At 40.8% G+C, this 18,221-nt stretch overlaps 1 protein-coding gene across 1 annotated transcript; it reads right to left on the reverse strand.

The window, feature by feature from the left end:
- Positions 1-4,003: 4,003 nt before the first annotated feature.
- Positions 4,004-5,377, reverse strand: LOC140861433 (uncharacterized). Its single transcript, XM_073264452.1, has 2 exons — positions 5,115-5,377; positions 4,004-4,592 (listed from the first exon to the last, which is right to left on the reverse strand). The coding sequence occupies exons 1-2, from the start codon at positions 5,375-5,377 to the stop codon at positions 4,004-4,006; spliced, it is 852 nt and encodes a 283-aa protein (XP_073120553.1).
- Positions 5,378-18,221: the final 12,844 nt, after the last annotated feature.

An 18,221-nucleotide genomic window follows, 5' to 3' on the forward strand; every position in this document is an offset into this window, starting at 1 on the left:
TGTAAATTTTGTAAATTTTTTATTTAATAAAATTTAAATTATATAAAATTTGGCGGGTCCAACGGGTCTAACCCGGATTGATCTAAGAGGAGGTGGGGTCGATCTCGAGTTTTCCCAAACCCGCCCGAACCTGTGTTGCCATTCCTAACAATGACTAAAAAAAAAGTTTGAAATTTATTGTTAAGCGGATTTGTTCAAATAGATGGTCAACAAGCAACACATCATTAATAATGACACCATAGATAATCTTACTCTTATCCATAGTCTTACCCTTAAAGTTATCTGAAAGGACTCCAACACTCTAGACTAATTTAATTAATAGAGAAAATACGAGATTTTCGAAAAATTTTGCCATGACTCGTTTGAAACTATTAAAAAGCCAACCTGTCACAAGCATCAGTTCAAACAAATAAAATAAGCACCGGATAAAATCCGAATCAGAATACCACGAAATAAAAGTAAGTTAACCCCGCTTGATGCGGTACTACAGGTGGATAAGTTTACATGCCAAGAGATCAAAAGTAGGGAAGACTCATCCTGCAAATAACTGTAAATGTTTAAATACTAAGATTCATTATTACATATCATCAGAGTTTGCGGAACTAAAAGAAAAAAACAGCGACGGTCAAGGGCCTGCACCACCAGTGGCCTAACCCTGGGGATCCTGCTCCTCAGTACCTAGGGAATCGTACTCACCTGAAAACAAATAAGTGGAGTGAGTCTAAAAGACTCAGCAAGAATATGGAGGGGGATAACGAATACTACATAGATACAAGCACACACATAATTTAAAATAACGCGTAACAAAATAATTGTTTCTTCCCCTAAGCTTAAAAATGATGAACATGAATGAGTGCTTGAATATGACATGTGCAAAGCTAAGTCAAATAAACTCAATGAATTGCATAAAATGTACTGGAACATGTCATATAAATTTTGGGTGAACTTAGATCCTTGAATTGTGACTCTGTGATTTTGATCATGATCATGGCTGTAGTGCACAATGCCGCAAGGAGGTCAAGATGAAACCAAACCAATCTTGCCCTATATTTGGTAAGGGAGGCCAAGATAGCTCTCAGCCCCACACGAAAACATGCTAAGGTAAGGAAACCCATAATGATTTGGTAAGGGAGGCCAAAACATCTCCCAGCCCCACACATACACGTGAATAAATGTAGTCACAATCATCTCACTTCGTTCAAAAGTAAATTCTTTTTTTTTTTTTTGAATATAAGACTTAGCATGCACATGTAGATATAATGTACTCGAAAATATTTATTCAATGCTCATGCAAGAGACTCGATGGTGAATGGCTAGAATGATGATTTAGAGAACACACAAAGGGTGGGAATCCAACCCATAGTTATAGCACTTTAGGTAAATGGAGCGGTACGCCCTAAAATCTTATAACTCACTAAATACTTATCCAAAAATAATTCCACTTGAAACGACATTTTTCCTAACCTCTTAAGCTACTTCTAGTCCCGAGCCCTTACCCAAATTCTGATCTTATCACTGTTTTAAATGTTCAAACCCGGACATCAACTTGTCGTCTAAAATTCTACCTCTCATAAGTCCCAAGGCTTGAACTTAGGGAAAAATCCACCAAATTGAACTCCGTTCGAAACATCGTTTCCCTAACATCCTAAGGTATCACTAGCCCCGAGCCCTTCACCTAAACCAGCCTCTAACCCTGTTATGAACTCACGGCTCTTGACAGCCCCTAAGTCCACGAAATCTGCTCAAATTCAACCTCTCAAATCCAAACCAAACCTGTCCATTTGACCTCAACCCCAAGCCACTGTCTTAGCATCACTAACCAACTTCTAAGCTTCCCCAAAACTCTTGAAAATTTAACATAACCCAGCCCATCCGCAACTCCACCAAATTCAACCAAAACTAATTCCTAAGAAGCTGGCAGTTTTGAATTTCCCCATCCAAGACCATATTTCAATTTCATTTAATCTAACGCTACTACGTGAACTATATATCACCCGTGGTAGCTCCTAAATCACCAAACCAATCCACCAACAATCAAAATACACAAAATTCGAGCACACTAACCAAGAACATTTCTGAATTTTCAAAAAATGGCTAACATGCTTACAATTTCATTCCAAGGCTTTAAAATCGTTCATTTTTTTCACATATGAGCATGATTAAATCAATTGAATTTCGAAATTTAAACTGCATGGTTGAGCCGAGAAACAAAAAATATACAGGGCACGAAATCTTGCAAGCTTTTCAAAGAAATGAAATGCATATGATCTAACACCCAATGAACACACATAAATAAGCTACACTATGAAGCAAGGAAGACATTATCCTTTCCTTTCAAACACAAGGAAAAAAAACGAAGGTAACGGCCCAAAAAGCTAAGCCGATCGTAGGAGCTAGAGTGGGGGGGGGGGGGGGAGGGGGAAATCAAGCTCAATCAGCAGTGCATCAGCTCACCCTTACCACCTAGAAGGTGTTTGCCCAAAAAATGAAGAAAAGAACGGGAAATCGAAGAAGAAGAAGAAGCGAGGGATTTGGGGGAAAGAAGAAGAACAGGGGAAAGGTGAGTGTATCGTGCGGTGTGTTTATACATTAGAAGCTAGGGTTATGCATTTTAGTGGGGATTTTCTAAGAGTTAAATAAATTGAAAGAAAAAATACTACACACTCTAAAAATGCCATTTAATCTTAGGAACCTGAATTTAGGAATTTAATTGGCACTAAATAAAATACAAAATCAAAGTTCTAATTTAAAAAAAAATATTAAATTTTGATTTTTAATATCCCGGAAGTTTAAAAATGTTAATTTTCACAAAAATTTAAAAGTAAGTCTAAATGCGCGGGAAAGATTATTATCTAGCCAATTAACACAGAAAATTAAAATAATTAAAAAAATTATAAAATTTTAAAGACTGATTTAGGCATGAAACTTAAATTAAGAAATTCTAGGCGTCACAATTCCTCCCTCCCTAATATGAAATTTCGTCCTTGAAATTCAAGACTTACCAAAGAGTTCTGGATAGCAAGTCCTGATATCTGCCTCTGCTTCCCAAGTGGCCCATTCATCCGGATGGTTCTGCATCTCACTTTGACCATCAGAATCGACTTGTTACGGAGTCTCCTCTCCTGTCTTTCCAAAATCCGAATGGGCATTTCCTCATAAGTCATGCGAGGGGATAACTGAAGAGGTTCCAAACTGAGCACATGGGACGGATTCGAGACGTACTTCCTCAACATCGACTCATGGAAGATGTTTTGGACTCCATCAAGATTAGGCGCCAAGGCCACCCTATAAGCCAATGCCCCTACTTTGTCCAATATCTCAAAGGGTCCTATAAAACTTGGTGCAAGTTTCCCTTTCTTCCCGAATCTCATTACACCCTTCATAGGAGCTACTCGAACAAACACATTATCTCCCACCGAGAACTCCAAGTCTCTCCTCCTATGATCGGCATAACTCTTCTGCCTGCTCTGTGCAGTCCTCATCCTATCACGAATCTTGGCTACAACTTCGGCAGTCTGCTGAACAATCTTGGGTCCCAAATCTGACCTCTCACCAACCTCGGTCCATAATACCGATGATCTACACGGTATCCCATAGAGTGCCTCGTAAGGTGCCATACCAATGGTGGTCTGATAGCTGTTGTTATATGAAAATTTCACCAATGGTAACCTCGACCCCCAACTATCATGAAAGTCAATGACGCAGGCTCTCAAATGTTCCTCTAGAATCTGGATCACCCTCTTGGACTATCCATCCGTCTGCGGGTGAAAGGCGGTACTAAACAAAAGCTTCGTACCCAAAGCTGCATGAAGACTCTTCCAAAACGTCAACGTAAACCGCGGATCTCTATCAGACACTAAGGAAACAGGGATAACATGTAGTTTGACTATCTCCCGGATATACAACTCCGCATACTGAGTCATAGTGAAGGTCGTCTTCACTGGCAAGAAATGTGCCGACTTAGTGAGACGGTCAACAATAACCCAAATAACATTCAAACCTCTCACTGTCCTTGGAAAGCCAACAACGAAGTCCATGGCAATATTCTCCCATTTCCAATCGAAATAGGGAGTGGCTTAAGCAATCCCGCAGGTCTCTGATGTTCTTCTTTGACCTGCTGGCATGTCAAGCACTCTGATACAAAGAGGGCTATATCACGCTTCATGCCCGAACACCAATATAACTGCTGAAGGTCCCGATACATCTTCGTACTTCCTGGGTTAATAGAGTACGATGATGTATGTGCCTCTGCCATGATAGTAACTCGCAGATAATCACATGCGGGCACCCAAATTCGACCTCTAAACCTCACAATCCCATCTACCACTGAATACAAACCACTGTCTTTCTCCTCAGCTCTCTGTCTCCACCTTTCCAACTGCTCGTCAACTGCTTGAGCAATTCTGATACGGTCAAATAATGTAGTCTGCACTGTCAAAGCTGACAATTTGGGAGATCTTCCCTCGACATAGAACTCTAGTCCAAATCTCTGAATCTCATCCTGCAACGGTCTAGACACCATCAAAGAAGCAATCACTGCTGTCTTTCTACTCAATGGATCGGCAACGACATTAGCCTTGCCCGGATGGTAACTAATGTAACAGTCATAGTCTTTTACCAACTCTAACCATCTCCGTTGCCTCATGTTCAACTCCTTCTGAGTGAAGAAGTATTTGAGGCTTTTATGGTCCGTGAATATCTTACACTTTTCTCCATAGAGATAGTGCTTCCAAATCTTAAGTGCAAAAACCACTGCTGCCAACTCCAAATCATGAGTAGGGTAGTTATTCTCATGTTCCTTCAAATGCCTAGAAGCATAATCAATAACTCTATCTCGCTGCATAAGAACTGCTCCCAATCCCAACTTGGAAGCATCAGTGTACACCACATAATCACCTTGCCCTGATGGCATGGCTAACACTGGTGCCGACGTAAGTGCCTCCTTCAACGCATCAAAGCTCTATTGGCACTTCGGGTTCCAAACAAACTTAGCATTCTTCTTAGTCAATGTTGTCAAGGGCACCACAATGGATGAAAAGCCCTTGATAAACTTCTTTTAATAACCGTCCAATCTGAGAAAGCTGCGAATCTCCGATGCATTTCTAGGTACTGACCACTCCTTAACTGCTTGAACTTTGGAGGGGTCTACCTCAACACCGCTCTCGGAAATGATATGGCCCAAGAATGCTACTCTCTCCAGCCAGAACTCACATTTGTCGAACTTAGCAAATAACTTTCGCTCTCGAAGTACTTCTAGAACTGTCCTCAAATGTTGCGAATGCTCTACTTTATCTTTTGAGTAAATGAGGATATCATCAATGAAAATAATGACAAACTTGTCCAAGTATGGCTGGAACACGTGGCTCATAAGATCCATGAAGACCGCGGGCACGTTCGTCAAACCAAACGGCATCACAAGAAACTCGTAGTGGCCATAACGAGTCCTAAAAGCTGTCTTGAACACATCTGCCTCCTTGACTTTCAACTGATGATAGCCAGAACTGAGATCAATCTTCGAAAATACAGAGGCTCCTTGAAACTGATCAAAGAGATCCTCTGTGAGGCCTAGATTCTAATCATGCCATCTCAGGGTAATTAAATTAATCAATTCAATTAAAATAATAGGATTAAAGAATTCAAATTTTTTTTTTTTAAAGATGGTGCTCGCTCGATCGGTAAAAACTTACCGATCGAGCGGGCCAAAGATTCCAGTTCTCTGTCCAAGGATCGGGACCCCTCGCTCGATCGGTAAAATCTTACCGATCGAGCGAGCACAAAATTCAAATACACTGCCTCGCTAAAAAAGGTGCTCGCTCGATCCACAAGAATTCGCCGATCGAGCGAGACCCTCTGCCCAGAAAAATTCTGGTTTCTTCTCCAATTTCCAATTCCATTCAATCCACAATAACAACATCAAAATCCCATTCAACAAGATACAACATATATGTAATAAGTTATACAAACCTCACAAAATAAAGCATGCATAATAAGGTCCATCTAGTTCGGACTTATTCAATACAAAAAGGAGTTCAATTACAAAGTGACTCCTAACATCCAAGACTCACTCTATTCTCTCAATCCTCTAGCCATGTTGTCTCTGATTCGTTCCTGCCCCACCTGTTGTCAAGTACACATACAAACAAAGACAACAGCCAGATAATCCAGTGAGAATAATATTTCCAGTAAAAGAGACTGACATGCAATCAAATAAACATATCAATTCATAAAAAACTCGTTCCCCATATAATCAAATAATCCAATCAAGTACTGTATTTAAAATGATATGCATGTTTTTAAACTTCTGGATTATCAGACTCAGATAATCAAATGAAATTCTTCTATTCTTTCTTTCTTCGGTTTGGGATCCCGAGGTTAAAAACATCCACAATCACACCGACTCTCCTCTCGAGGTGGACATGGCATGCTTTAATCCCCTAGACTCAAGAGCATTATAGTGAGCTACTCGACAAGGTAGTAAATCGCCTACCAAGCTACTCAACTACAATCCCTAGATCGTCTAATTCAAATTGAATAAATCAAGGCTCAATATGAATGCATATGTAATCTCATGCACTCAATATAAATTCAATCATATAATCAATAAGCAATCAAATCATGCAATATGTGATTCATTCTAGGACACTCAAATCAATCCCGACTCGAGTTAATCGTCCTATTCCATTCCAAAGTCATCTTATACCTCTTCTTTGTCGTTCCAAAACTTCAATCTGAAAGAAACAATTCTCAATTCAAAAACTATCCAATCAAGTTCATTAATCGATATAGAAAGACATCGATACTATATCGGCTCAACTCTTCCAAACTTGCCAAAAGTTGCGACTCTAGCAACTTCAAGGACTCCCAATGAAACGACCCTAACTCTCTAATTATTAAATAAATAAATATGCGGAAATTTTTTTTTTTCTTACTAAATACCTACTAAATAAAATATGCACATATATGCCCATACATACATGCACCGAATAAAAAGATTTAAAATAAATAAATGAATAACTTAAATAAAAATTGCATTCTTTAAATAAAATAAATATCTGAGTCAAACATTTAATTAATAATACTGCATAAGAAAAATGATGTAAAATTTGCATGCCCTGAAAATATTCAAAACCACAACCACTGAAAAATAGTTAAAAAGTGTAACATGCTGACGTAATTAAAACATGCAATGTGACTCAGACATCTATCACGGTCACGGGGTCACTCCATGTCCGCTCATATGTCCTCGCCGCCGGTGGGAGCTACATCCTCCTCTACGAACTCACCTGCACCATACCAGTGTAGTGAGCCTAGAGGCCCAACATGCTAACATAACAAGGGTTTAAAATAATTTAAATCACTTGGATACTAATACATAACATATACATGAATGAGCATGCTTAAAAATATCATGGAATAAACATAACTTAAATTAACTTAAATAACATAATACATAAACATTGTTGAGAAGTTAAATTTCTAACATCGCATGGTTGTATCTGTAGTGTAACCTTAAATCATACATTAAATACTGATCAGCGTGGAAACCAACGTACGTGGCGGTGACGAATCACCTCTTAAATTGGCAGTAAACTGCCCTTCAATAGTTCACATATGGGGACGAATCCCCCTTAAATTGTCACACTACTTCAACTTCCAACATAAAATATTTTATTATGGCTCAACCTTAAACATTTAATTATGCATAAAATTATTTCATGAATGCATGTACTTAAATAAAATGTGTGTCCTTCATATATATTTAATTTAATTTCTTACTAACATATAAATATTAAAATAACTTCAATGCATAAAAATAATTAAATATATAATCAGGACACATGCAAATTTCTCATGGATTGTACTGGACTGCTGGCCCTAACACTCAAGCCTAATTACTTAAATCTGGCCCAATAACATACTTAAGCCCAATAAAATTATTCTAAGCCCAATTAAAATAATTTAAAGCCCAAAAAACATTCTAGGCCTAATAACAACTTAAACTGGCCCAATGGGCCCCAAAGCCCAAAGACTGGCCCAATAACTTTTATGGGCTCAAAAGCCCATAAAATTAATGGACTAACTTAATTAAAATTTTAAAAGCCCAAATAAAATTATTTGGGAGTCCAAATAATTTTATTTCTAATTAATTGGCCCAAAAACCAATTAATTAATAAAAAACTTTAAAAATAAAAAGACTCGAGCCCGGCCCACCAAACCCGGACCAACTTAACCCGACCCACTACCCCACAGACCCGACCCGGACCACAGACCCGACCCGGAACCAAACCCTAACCCTAAACCCGACACCCCCTTCCCTTCTTGGCTGCGGCCGTGAGCAGCAGCCACTCCTTGGCTGCTGCCGGCCTGCTCCGGCCGCCCCTGGCCGGAGAGCCACCGCCCAGACGTAGCCCACGTCTGGGCGGTCCGAACCTGACCCTAGCCCTGGCCCCATGCAGCCCCATGCACCAAACCCGAAGCCCCTTCCACAGAACCCTAACCTGCGACTCCCCTCGGCCGATCTGCAGCAGTAGCTTCCCTGGGCTCGTTTGGCTCGAGCCATTCGAGCCATTCGAGTCCAGACACACCTAGGACACCCTAAGGACCCTAGCCAGCAGTTATAACGCACCCATGGCATCAAAACGTGAACATGAATCATGAAAACATCAAAGAACCGTGCGTCTTCAACCTAGATCAAATTTTTCTCTGAAAAACTTTGAAATTTCGATGCCTACACATTGCACACACTTTAATATCTGATAGGTACGAAAATAAGGAAGAAAAATCATGCCTTTCACCGAAATTGAAGAGAAAAACGTGCGTGGGACGATTCCGGGATGACGGGACGAACACACCTTCGAAGCTTTAAGAAAATCGAGCTATGGAACCTCCTAGGGCTTGCTGATCGAGGAAGAAGATGAATAATGGGGGAGAGGGAGGCGGCTGAATGGGTAATCACTAATTATGGGTTAAATGCTTAAAAAAATAAATTAAATCATGCACAATTAATTCACATAATTATTTAACCCATAAATCTAAAATTTAAATAATTAAATACTCTAATTATGCATGCGGATTTACGTATTTAAAATACCGGGTGTTACAATTCTCCCCCCCTTAAATTGAATTTCGTCCTCGAAATTTAAATTACTTACCCGAACAACTCCGGGTAGCGAGTCCTCATGTCTGCCTCGGTCTCCCAAGTTGCTTCCTCCTCCGAGTGATTCAGCCACTGGACTCTGACCATCGGTATGACCCGCGTCCTAAGCCTCCGCTCCTCCCTTGCCAAGATCCGCACTGGCCTCTCCTCATACACTAGATCTGGTGGCAACTGCAAGGGCTCGAAATCCAACACATGCGACGGGTTGGAGATATATCTCCGAAGCATGGATACATGGAAAACGTTGTGCACTGCCACTAGCCCCGGTGGTAGAGCTAAACGGTAGGCCAACGTGCCAACTCTCTCCAAGATCTCGAATGGCCCTATATACCTCGGATTAAGCTTGCCTCTCCGGCCAAAACGCACTACTCCTTTCATAGGTGACACCTTCAGGAATACGTGATCACCTACAGCGAACTCCAAATCTCATCGTCTGGCATCTGCATAACTCTTCTACTCCAAATCTCGTCGTCTGGCATCTGCATAACTCTTCTGACGACTCTGAGCAGTCCTCATCCGATCTCGAATCTGAGTCACAATGTCAGTTGTCTGCTGCACAATCTCAGGACCCAGTAAAATCCGCTCACCAACCTCATCCCAATGCACAGGAGATCTGCATCTCTTCCCATACAATGCTGCATAAGTAGCCATACCTATAGACGACTGAAAACTGTTGTTATAGGTAAACTCCACTAATGGCAGTCTAGTCTCCCAAGAGCCCCGAAAATCAATGACACAAGCTCTCAGAAGATCCTCGAGAACCTGGATCACTCTCTCAGACTGAACATCTGTCTGGGGATGGAATGCTGTGCTGAACAAAAGCCTAGTCCCCAATGCTGTGTGCAGACTCTTCCAAAACGCAGATGTGAATCTTGGATCTCTGTCTGACACAATAGACACTGGTATGCCATGCAGTCTAACAATCTCTCTGATGTAAAGCTCTGCATACTGTGTCAAAGAATAAGTAGTCCTCACCGGCAAGAAATGAGCTGACTTGGTGAGTCTATCCACAATCACCCAAATCGCTGTGCAACCTCTGGCACTCCTCGGTAAGCCAACCACAAAGTCCATCGTAATATTCTCCCATTTCCATTCCGGAATAGGAAGAGGTCTAAGAAGTCCTGCTGGACGCTGATGCTCTGCCTTGACTTGCTGACAAGTCAAACACTCTGACACCACTCTCCCGATGTCACTCTTCATCCCGGGCCACCAATACAATAGCTGCAAATCTTTGTACATCTTCGTACTTCCGGGGTGAATGGAGTACGGAGATGTGTGAGCCTCTGCTAAAATCTCAGCTCTCAACTAATCGACGTTTGGTACCCACATCCTACCACGGTACTGAACGATACCATCCACCACTGTATACAAGAGGTTACCCCTAGCCTCATCTCTCTGTCTCCATCGCTGCAACTCCTCATCAGTAGACTGTCCATCCCTAATCCGATCTCGCAGAACTGGCTGCACCGTCAACACTGACAAGCTCGGTGCATGACCACTCGGATAACAATCCAAGTCAAATCTCTGAATCTTGCTCTGTAGTGGTAACTGTACGGTCAAACATGATACCACTGACAACTTCCGACTCAAAGCATCGGCCACTACATTGGCTTTACTCGAATGGTAGCTAATGTCACAGTCATAGTCCTTCACCAACTCCAACCATCTGCGCTGTCTCATGTTCAACTCCTTCTGTGTGAAGAGGTACTTGAGACTCTTGTGGCCTGTGAAAATCTTGCACTTCTCTCCATACAGATAGTGCCTCCAGATTTTCAAAGCGAAAACCACTGTTGCTAACTCCAAGTCATGCGTCGGATAATTCTGCTCATGCACCTTCAGCTGCCTCGACGCATACGCAATAACCTTACCACACTGCATAAGCACTGCGCCTAAACCCAGTTTAGACGCATCGGTGTACACCACTAACTCCTCGTGTGGTACTGTCACTGCTAACACTGGTGCAGTAGTGAGTGCTTCCTTCAGCTGATCGAAGCTCCTCTGACAGTCTGAACTCCAGATAAACTTTGCATTCTTCTTGGTCAAGGAAGTCAAGGGTATTGCAATAGAGGAAAAACCCTTGATGAACTTCCTATAATACCTTGCCAAACCTAAGAAACTGCGAATCTCTGAAGCATTCTTCGGAATACAACAATTCTGCACTGCCTCAACCTTATACTGATCAACTGCAATCCCATCTCTCGAAATAATGTGGCCAAGAAATGCCACCTGCTCAAGCCAAAACTCGCACTTGCTGAACTTGGCATACAAACGATGCTCCCTCAAAGTCTGCAACGCTGTCTGAAGATGCTGTCTATGCTCCTAGAATAGATCAAGATATCATCAATAAAGACTATGATGAACTGATCTAAATACGGCTGAAAGACTCGGTTCATGAGATCCATGAAAACCGCTGGAGCATTGGTCATCCCAAATGGTATCACTAGGAACTCGTAATGCCCATACCGTGTCCGGAAAGCAGTCTTGGACACATCTGCCTCTCTAACTCGTAGCTGATGATAACCAGATCGCAGATCGATCTTGGAGAACACTGAAGCTCCCTGCAACTGGTCAAATAAATCCTCTATCCTCGGCAGTGGATACTTATTCTTCACTGTGACCCTGTTGAGCTCTCGGTAATCGATGCACAGTCTCATACTGCCATCCTTCTTCTTCACAAACAACACCGGAGCTCCCCACGGAGAAAAGCTAGGACGAACAAAGCCTTTCTCTAACAACTCTTGAATCTGCTCCTTCAACTCTTTCATCTCGGTAGGAGCAAGTCTGTACGGTGCCTTAGAGATAGGCACGGTGTCTGGCACTAAGTCAATGCTGAACTCCACATCTCTCACTGGTGGAATTCCTGCAACATCCTCCGGAAAGACATCCAAAAAATCACGAACCACCTCTATCTCTGATAATGATCTGCTGGATGGCTCTGAAGTCATGACGATGCTGTAAGAGTGGGTGCCCAGTGAGCCAACTGTGTGGCTATGGGCTTTGATGACTCTTTGTATAAACAATCTTTTGTTTAATATTATTTACACTTTTATTAATGGCAATGACTTTATATTACTTCATATTGTTATATTATGATATACTATTGTTGTTTTGATAAAGACCTTGAATATACTATAGTGTATGTAAGATGTGGTAGAACATGGGGATGTCTATCATGAAATACATCTTATAGTCACTGTATATTCTAAAACCGTTCCTAGTCGATTGAGCCGTCCGATAATAAGGATAAGGATCGCTCGAGTTTGAGACTAGCATTTGCGATGCGGAGTACCACGTTTCATTGGTAGGGAACATGGAGATGTTCGAAGCATGCAAATGGATATTCATAGGATGAATAATCGAACTACCCTATCCGGACTTTCCAAGTGGTTATCACTTATCGAGTGGATAAAGTCCGCGGTTTTGGTTGTACACCATTAGTCCTTACGACTTGAAACATCATGGAGACTCTATATGCTAGTGCTGTGCTTTGACTCGTTTACCGACTCTATGGGGGTCATCAGGTGTCGAGATTGGGTACAGTTACGACACATATAGGAGTCAATGCATTGTTGTCAAGGATTCACCACATACTTGCGAGTGTGGATATCCTATGCGATCTGAGGAGATATTAGTGTGACAAATCTCTGGCCAGAGTACTTGATGTGATTTAAGAAATGGTTTCTTAGTAGCACATGCGATGTCACTAATTTGATCTTCAAGATGTATTGCATAGTTATCGAATCTTGAGCGACTCTCGATATACCAATGGTTGTTGATTCGATCGGGATATATGGATGAAGGGACCGTACTGTACGCTAACCAAAATCTACTGGTTCTTGTAGGCACTATCAGTGATACCTAGGGAATCATGGGGCGATGTTGCTAGGCGCTTTACCATGATTCGTTGGGCAAGTCGGAAAGTGTTGTTCCGAGTCACAAGGAGTTGTGAGCCCACGGCTAGCTGTATCCCTGAACCATTGAGGGTCACACAGTGTAATGGAGTTTTAATCCCCGTTGAGATAGTTAAATTTAAAGAGTTAAATTTAATGAACTAAGGAGTTGGACTTCTTAAATAAGAGTAAGGGAGTAGGATTTCCTAAAATGACATAAGGATGGACATTTTAGGAAACCACTGAATTCGGATTCAGGAAAATTTATTTTGACTTTAAAATGTGCAGAAATGGTTTCTGTGCACATTGGTAAAATCGGTTTATCAATTGGAGTCACGATGAATTTTATATTAATTTCTGAACGAGCGGGCTTTGCTTGTCGGGCCTCAACTTATGACTAATGGGCCCTAAGGTGTTAGTGGCCTGCATTATAAATAAGTTATTGCAGTACAGAAATTACAGACAACAGGTCATTATTTTTGAGACAGAAATTTCGAACCCTCCTCTCTCTCAAAAAGCAATCGGCCGACCCCTCTCTACCTCTGCCCGAGAAATTTCGGTCTGTGATTTTGAATCGCAGTCAGGAATAACGAATCAGATTCGTTTAATCTCTTCGCAGAAAACTTCTGATAGATTTTCTACTGCAATCTATCAGAGGGATTTAAACCCTATTCGTGGACCTGATTGAAGGAGTTCATCGGTTCCTGGGAGAGACAACAAGAGCAAATTAATTCTGTTGGTGTCTATTAATCTCGCTTCGAGATTGAAGGTAAAATTTAATTAATTGTTATTTGAATTTTACACACACAATAATTTAGTCGTTGAATGGTTGATACCCACACCATGGAATTGTTCCATGATAAAAATTTTAAACTTCCGCTGCACCGGGTATCAATCGTGATTGATCTGACCGCCAGTTTTCCCAACAGTGGTATCAGAGCCAGGTTGCTCAGATCAAACGATTGAATTAATCGATTGTACAAAATTTTTGAATCTCGGTTTTTGGGAAACAAAATAAATATTTTTAAATAAAAAAATTTTTTTTTTTCGGGGCAAAACCCGGGCAGCGATTGGATCGCTGCCCGGTGGGGCAGCAATTGTTGCTGCGCAGGGCAGCGCTCGGCGCCGCCCAGGGGCGGCGTTCGGCGCCGCCCAGGACGGCGCACGGCGCCGCCCAGGGGCGGCGCTAGGCGCCGCCAGGGCAGCAATTGTTGCTGCCCTAAGGGGGCAGCCGGGCTGCCCCCGGCCCGCGCCCCGGGTGCGGGCCGGCCCGGGAGTGTCCCGGGCGGCCCGCGGGAAAAATTATATTTTTATTAAAAATTAATTTTAATATGTTAAAATTTTATTTTTGGTCCGGTCAAAAATTGTTTTTGATTGGTTCACGAGATTTCGGATCGAATTGTTCGAGTCCGTAAATTTTAAAATTGATTTTGGATAAATTTGAATTTTTGGAAAATTTTAATGTTTTATCCGTAAATTGAATTTTGAAATCAATTATTTTGGTACAATTGATGATAAGATATGATCTTATGATATATTGAGTAAAATATGATTTTATTTGTAAAATTGGATTTTATAGATAAAATATGATTTTATTTGATATAGAGATAAAATATGATTTTATATGTGAAATGAGATTTTATATATAAAATATGATTTTATCTTGTTTAAATTTGAATTGCCATTGCATGTTATCCAATAAATTAATTTTGAATTAAATGTTATTGGATAAGGATGATCGATTGCCATGACCAATTTTGTAGGTGTATGTTAGGAATTTACATTTTGTTTTTATTGTTGTTGGTTTTATTAATGGGCCTGGTTTATGGCCCGATATGAATGTCATATGTAATAAAAGTGGGCTTGGTTTATAGCCCGTTCCCACCCCTAAAAATGTATCCCTACTTGTCATTGTTATTTATTGTAAATACATTAGATTTAGTGGGAGATCAAGATTTGAAGACGGTGGGCCCAGCAGACAATAAAGACTGAAGAAATGTAAATTGGAAGCACATGTAATAGGATTGCATTGCATAATGCATATTACCTAGGATTGGACTAAGACCCGTGATTGGCAACCACGGGTCAATTAGAAATGGAATCGATCATCCTATATAATATTTGATATTATGATTGTATGCATGTTTAGACATAAATTGCGTGAATCCGGCAAGCATGCAATAAAATGAATATGATGAGACAAATATTTTTATAATTAAAAATCCCTCATTTTAAATATGATTTAAAATTTATATCAAGATAAATAAAGGAAATTTAAATTTGTTTAAATGTTCCCACCTTCCATCAACGGTCAATGTATGTGACGCTACCCGCGGATACGGTCCGGCTCATATTATTGGGGGGGCCCGTCCGTCGGAAAGCTGTACATTGGATCGACAAATGTTGTAAGTTGGGTGGAACTCCCATGGGATCGGCTCATATTATTGGGGGATCCACATGGCGACCGTCCATCACAACTTAATATTGATGGGTCATCTTGACATGTCACTTTAAACGGCGTCATATTATTGGGCCCTTATTGGACATGAGGTAAAAACATGGGGGTTGCTTTGGAATCAATTGGGCTCTACCTTTTGAGAATTATGGTTGGCTGATATTATTCGGGACCATAAGTTTGTCAATTGGACTCCATGTTCTCACTAAGGAAAAAGTTTTCCGTTTTCACTAGAGGGTGGTGAAATCGTTAAAATAGTGGGAGTGAGATTCATAAAATAAAATTCGCCAATTTTATGTCTTAGTAAATTATTTAAACAATCATCGATAATTGTCTGTTTTATCTCAGTAATCCACATGTTTCTGTTCTCCAACAAAACAAACTTATTGACGCAAACAATACAGAATGATTCCATAAGTTAAGATTGTCCTAAGTTCGGAAAAAGATTTTCTAAGTGTTAGAAAAGGCTTCTCCGAAAACAGCCCCGGCTGATGTAACTGCCGAAAGGTTGGCCGAATTAGAGAAATGGTTGGACCATGATCTCAAGGCAAAATGTTACATGCAAAATTGGACAAGTCTAAACAAGTTTGCCATCACTGCAAGAAACCCGGTAATTGGAAATGTAACTGCAAGGAATACCCCAAGCAGTTGCGAACTGCAAAGGGTATGTTCTATATTGAAATAAACATGTCACTTAATACAACTTCTTGGGTATTGGATACCGGATGTGGATCTCACATTTGCAATGATTTGCAGGTGATGACAAGAAGTCGCAGGCTTAGAATGGGTGAGACCCAGCTGAGGCTCGGAAATGGTTCCAGAGTTGAAGCTACGGCCATTGGAGATGTTTGTTTGACTTTGCAGAAGGGTTTTAAATTATTGTTAAGAGATGTTTTATTTGTGCCAGATTTAATTAAAAACATTATTTCTATTTCTATGCTTGATAGAGATGGTTATTCTTGCAATTTTGTGAATGGGATTTGCAATATTTACAAGAATGAATGTTTAATTGGAAATGGACAACTTGAAAACGATCTATACAACTTAAAACTAAAAGACGTTCCAGTGAATTATGTTGATAAACCGGCGACAACAAACAAAAGGAAAATCGATAGTCAAAACCCGGCAAACCTTTGGCATGCTAGGCTAGGTCATATTTCCTCAAGGAGGATGAACAAGCTAGTGGGAGAGGGCATGTTTGATATGTCTGATATTAATTCTCTACCTACTTGTGAATCCTGCCTAAAAGGAAAAATGACTAAATCTCCTTTTAAGGGAAAACCTGAGCGTAGTCAGAATCTGTTGGATTTGATCCATACAGATGTTTGTGGTCCATTTAGAGTAGGGACTCAACATGGCCACACCTACTTCATTACCTTTACTGATGATTATTCAAGGTATGGGTATTTATATTTAATGAAATATAAGTCTGAAGCATTTGAAAAGTTCAAAGAATTCAGGGCTGAAATAGAAAACAAGCTAGGTAAAAGTATTAAAGCACTTCGATCGGATCGAGGTGGAGAATACTTGAGTACCGAGTTTTTGGACTATCTGAAAGAGAATGGGATTCTCTCTCAGTGGACTCCTCCTATGACACCACAGCTTAATGGTGTATCGGAGCGTCGTAATCGAACTTTGTTGGACATGGTTCGATCTATGATGAGCTTCACTGAGCTTCCACCTTCGTTTTGGGGCTATGCGCTTGAAACGGCGGTATTGTTGTTGAACAACGTCCACACTAAAGCAGTGGACAAAACACCATACAAGTTATGGAATGGCAAAGCTCCTAAGTATTCGTACTTGAGGATTTGGGGATGTCCTGCTTACGTGAAGCGGACAGTGGGAGATAAGTTGGATAGTCGATCCAGCTTATGTTATTTTGTAGGGTATCCGAAGAATTCAATCGGATATTATTTCTATTATCCTGCTGAAACAAAGGTGTTTGTTTCTAGGAATGCCACCTTCTTGGAGAAGGAGTTCTTATTGGATAAGAAAGGCGAGATGATGGAACTCGAAGAAGTTCGAGAAGAACCCGAAATACAAAATAACGATCCTACACCTCAGGAACCATTGCTGGACACGCCTGAACCTAGAAGATCCGAGAGGACTTCTAGACCTCCTATTCGATATGGTCTTCTTCTTGAAGGGGATCAAGATGAACCCGACATTGGATGTGATCCAAGAAACTTCAAGGAAGCAATTTCTGATGCGGATTCGAATTTATGGCTTGAAGCTATGCAGTCAGAATTGGATTCGATGCATACAAACCAAGTTTGGTCTTTAGTAGATCCTCCCGATGGAATTGTTCCAATAGGGTGTAAATGGATCTACAAAAGAAAGCTTGGGCCTGATGGTAAGGTATTGACCTACAAGGCGCGATTGGTGGCGAAAGGTTATACTCAAAGGCAAGGAGTTGACTATGATGAAACCTTTTCACCAGTTGCTATGTTCAAGTCCATAAGAATCCTTATTGCCATAGCTGCATGGTATGACTATGAGATATGGCAAATGGATGTGAAGACTGCTTTTCTTAATGGAGACATTAAGGAAGAAATCTGTATGAAGCAGCCTGAGGGGTACACATCCATGGGAAGCGAGCATAAGGTATGCAAGCTTCAGAGATCAATTTATGGTCTAAAACAAGCATCAAGAAGTTGGAACCAGAAATTTGATGAAACAATTAAAGATTTTGGTTTCATCAAGAACCCGGAGGAACCTT

Source organism: Henckelia pumila, chromosome 4, assembly GCF_033568475.1.
Source record: "Henckelia pumila isolate YLH828 chromosome 4, ASM3356847v2, whole genome shotgun sequence".
NCBI lineage: Eukaryota > Viridiplantae > Streptophyta > Magnoliopsida > Lamiales > Gesneriaceae > Henckelia > Henckelia pumila.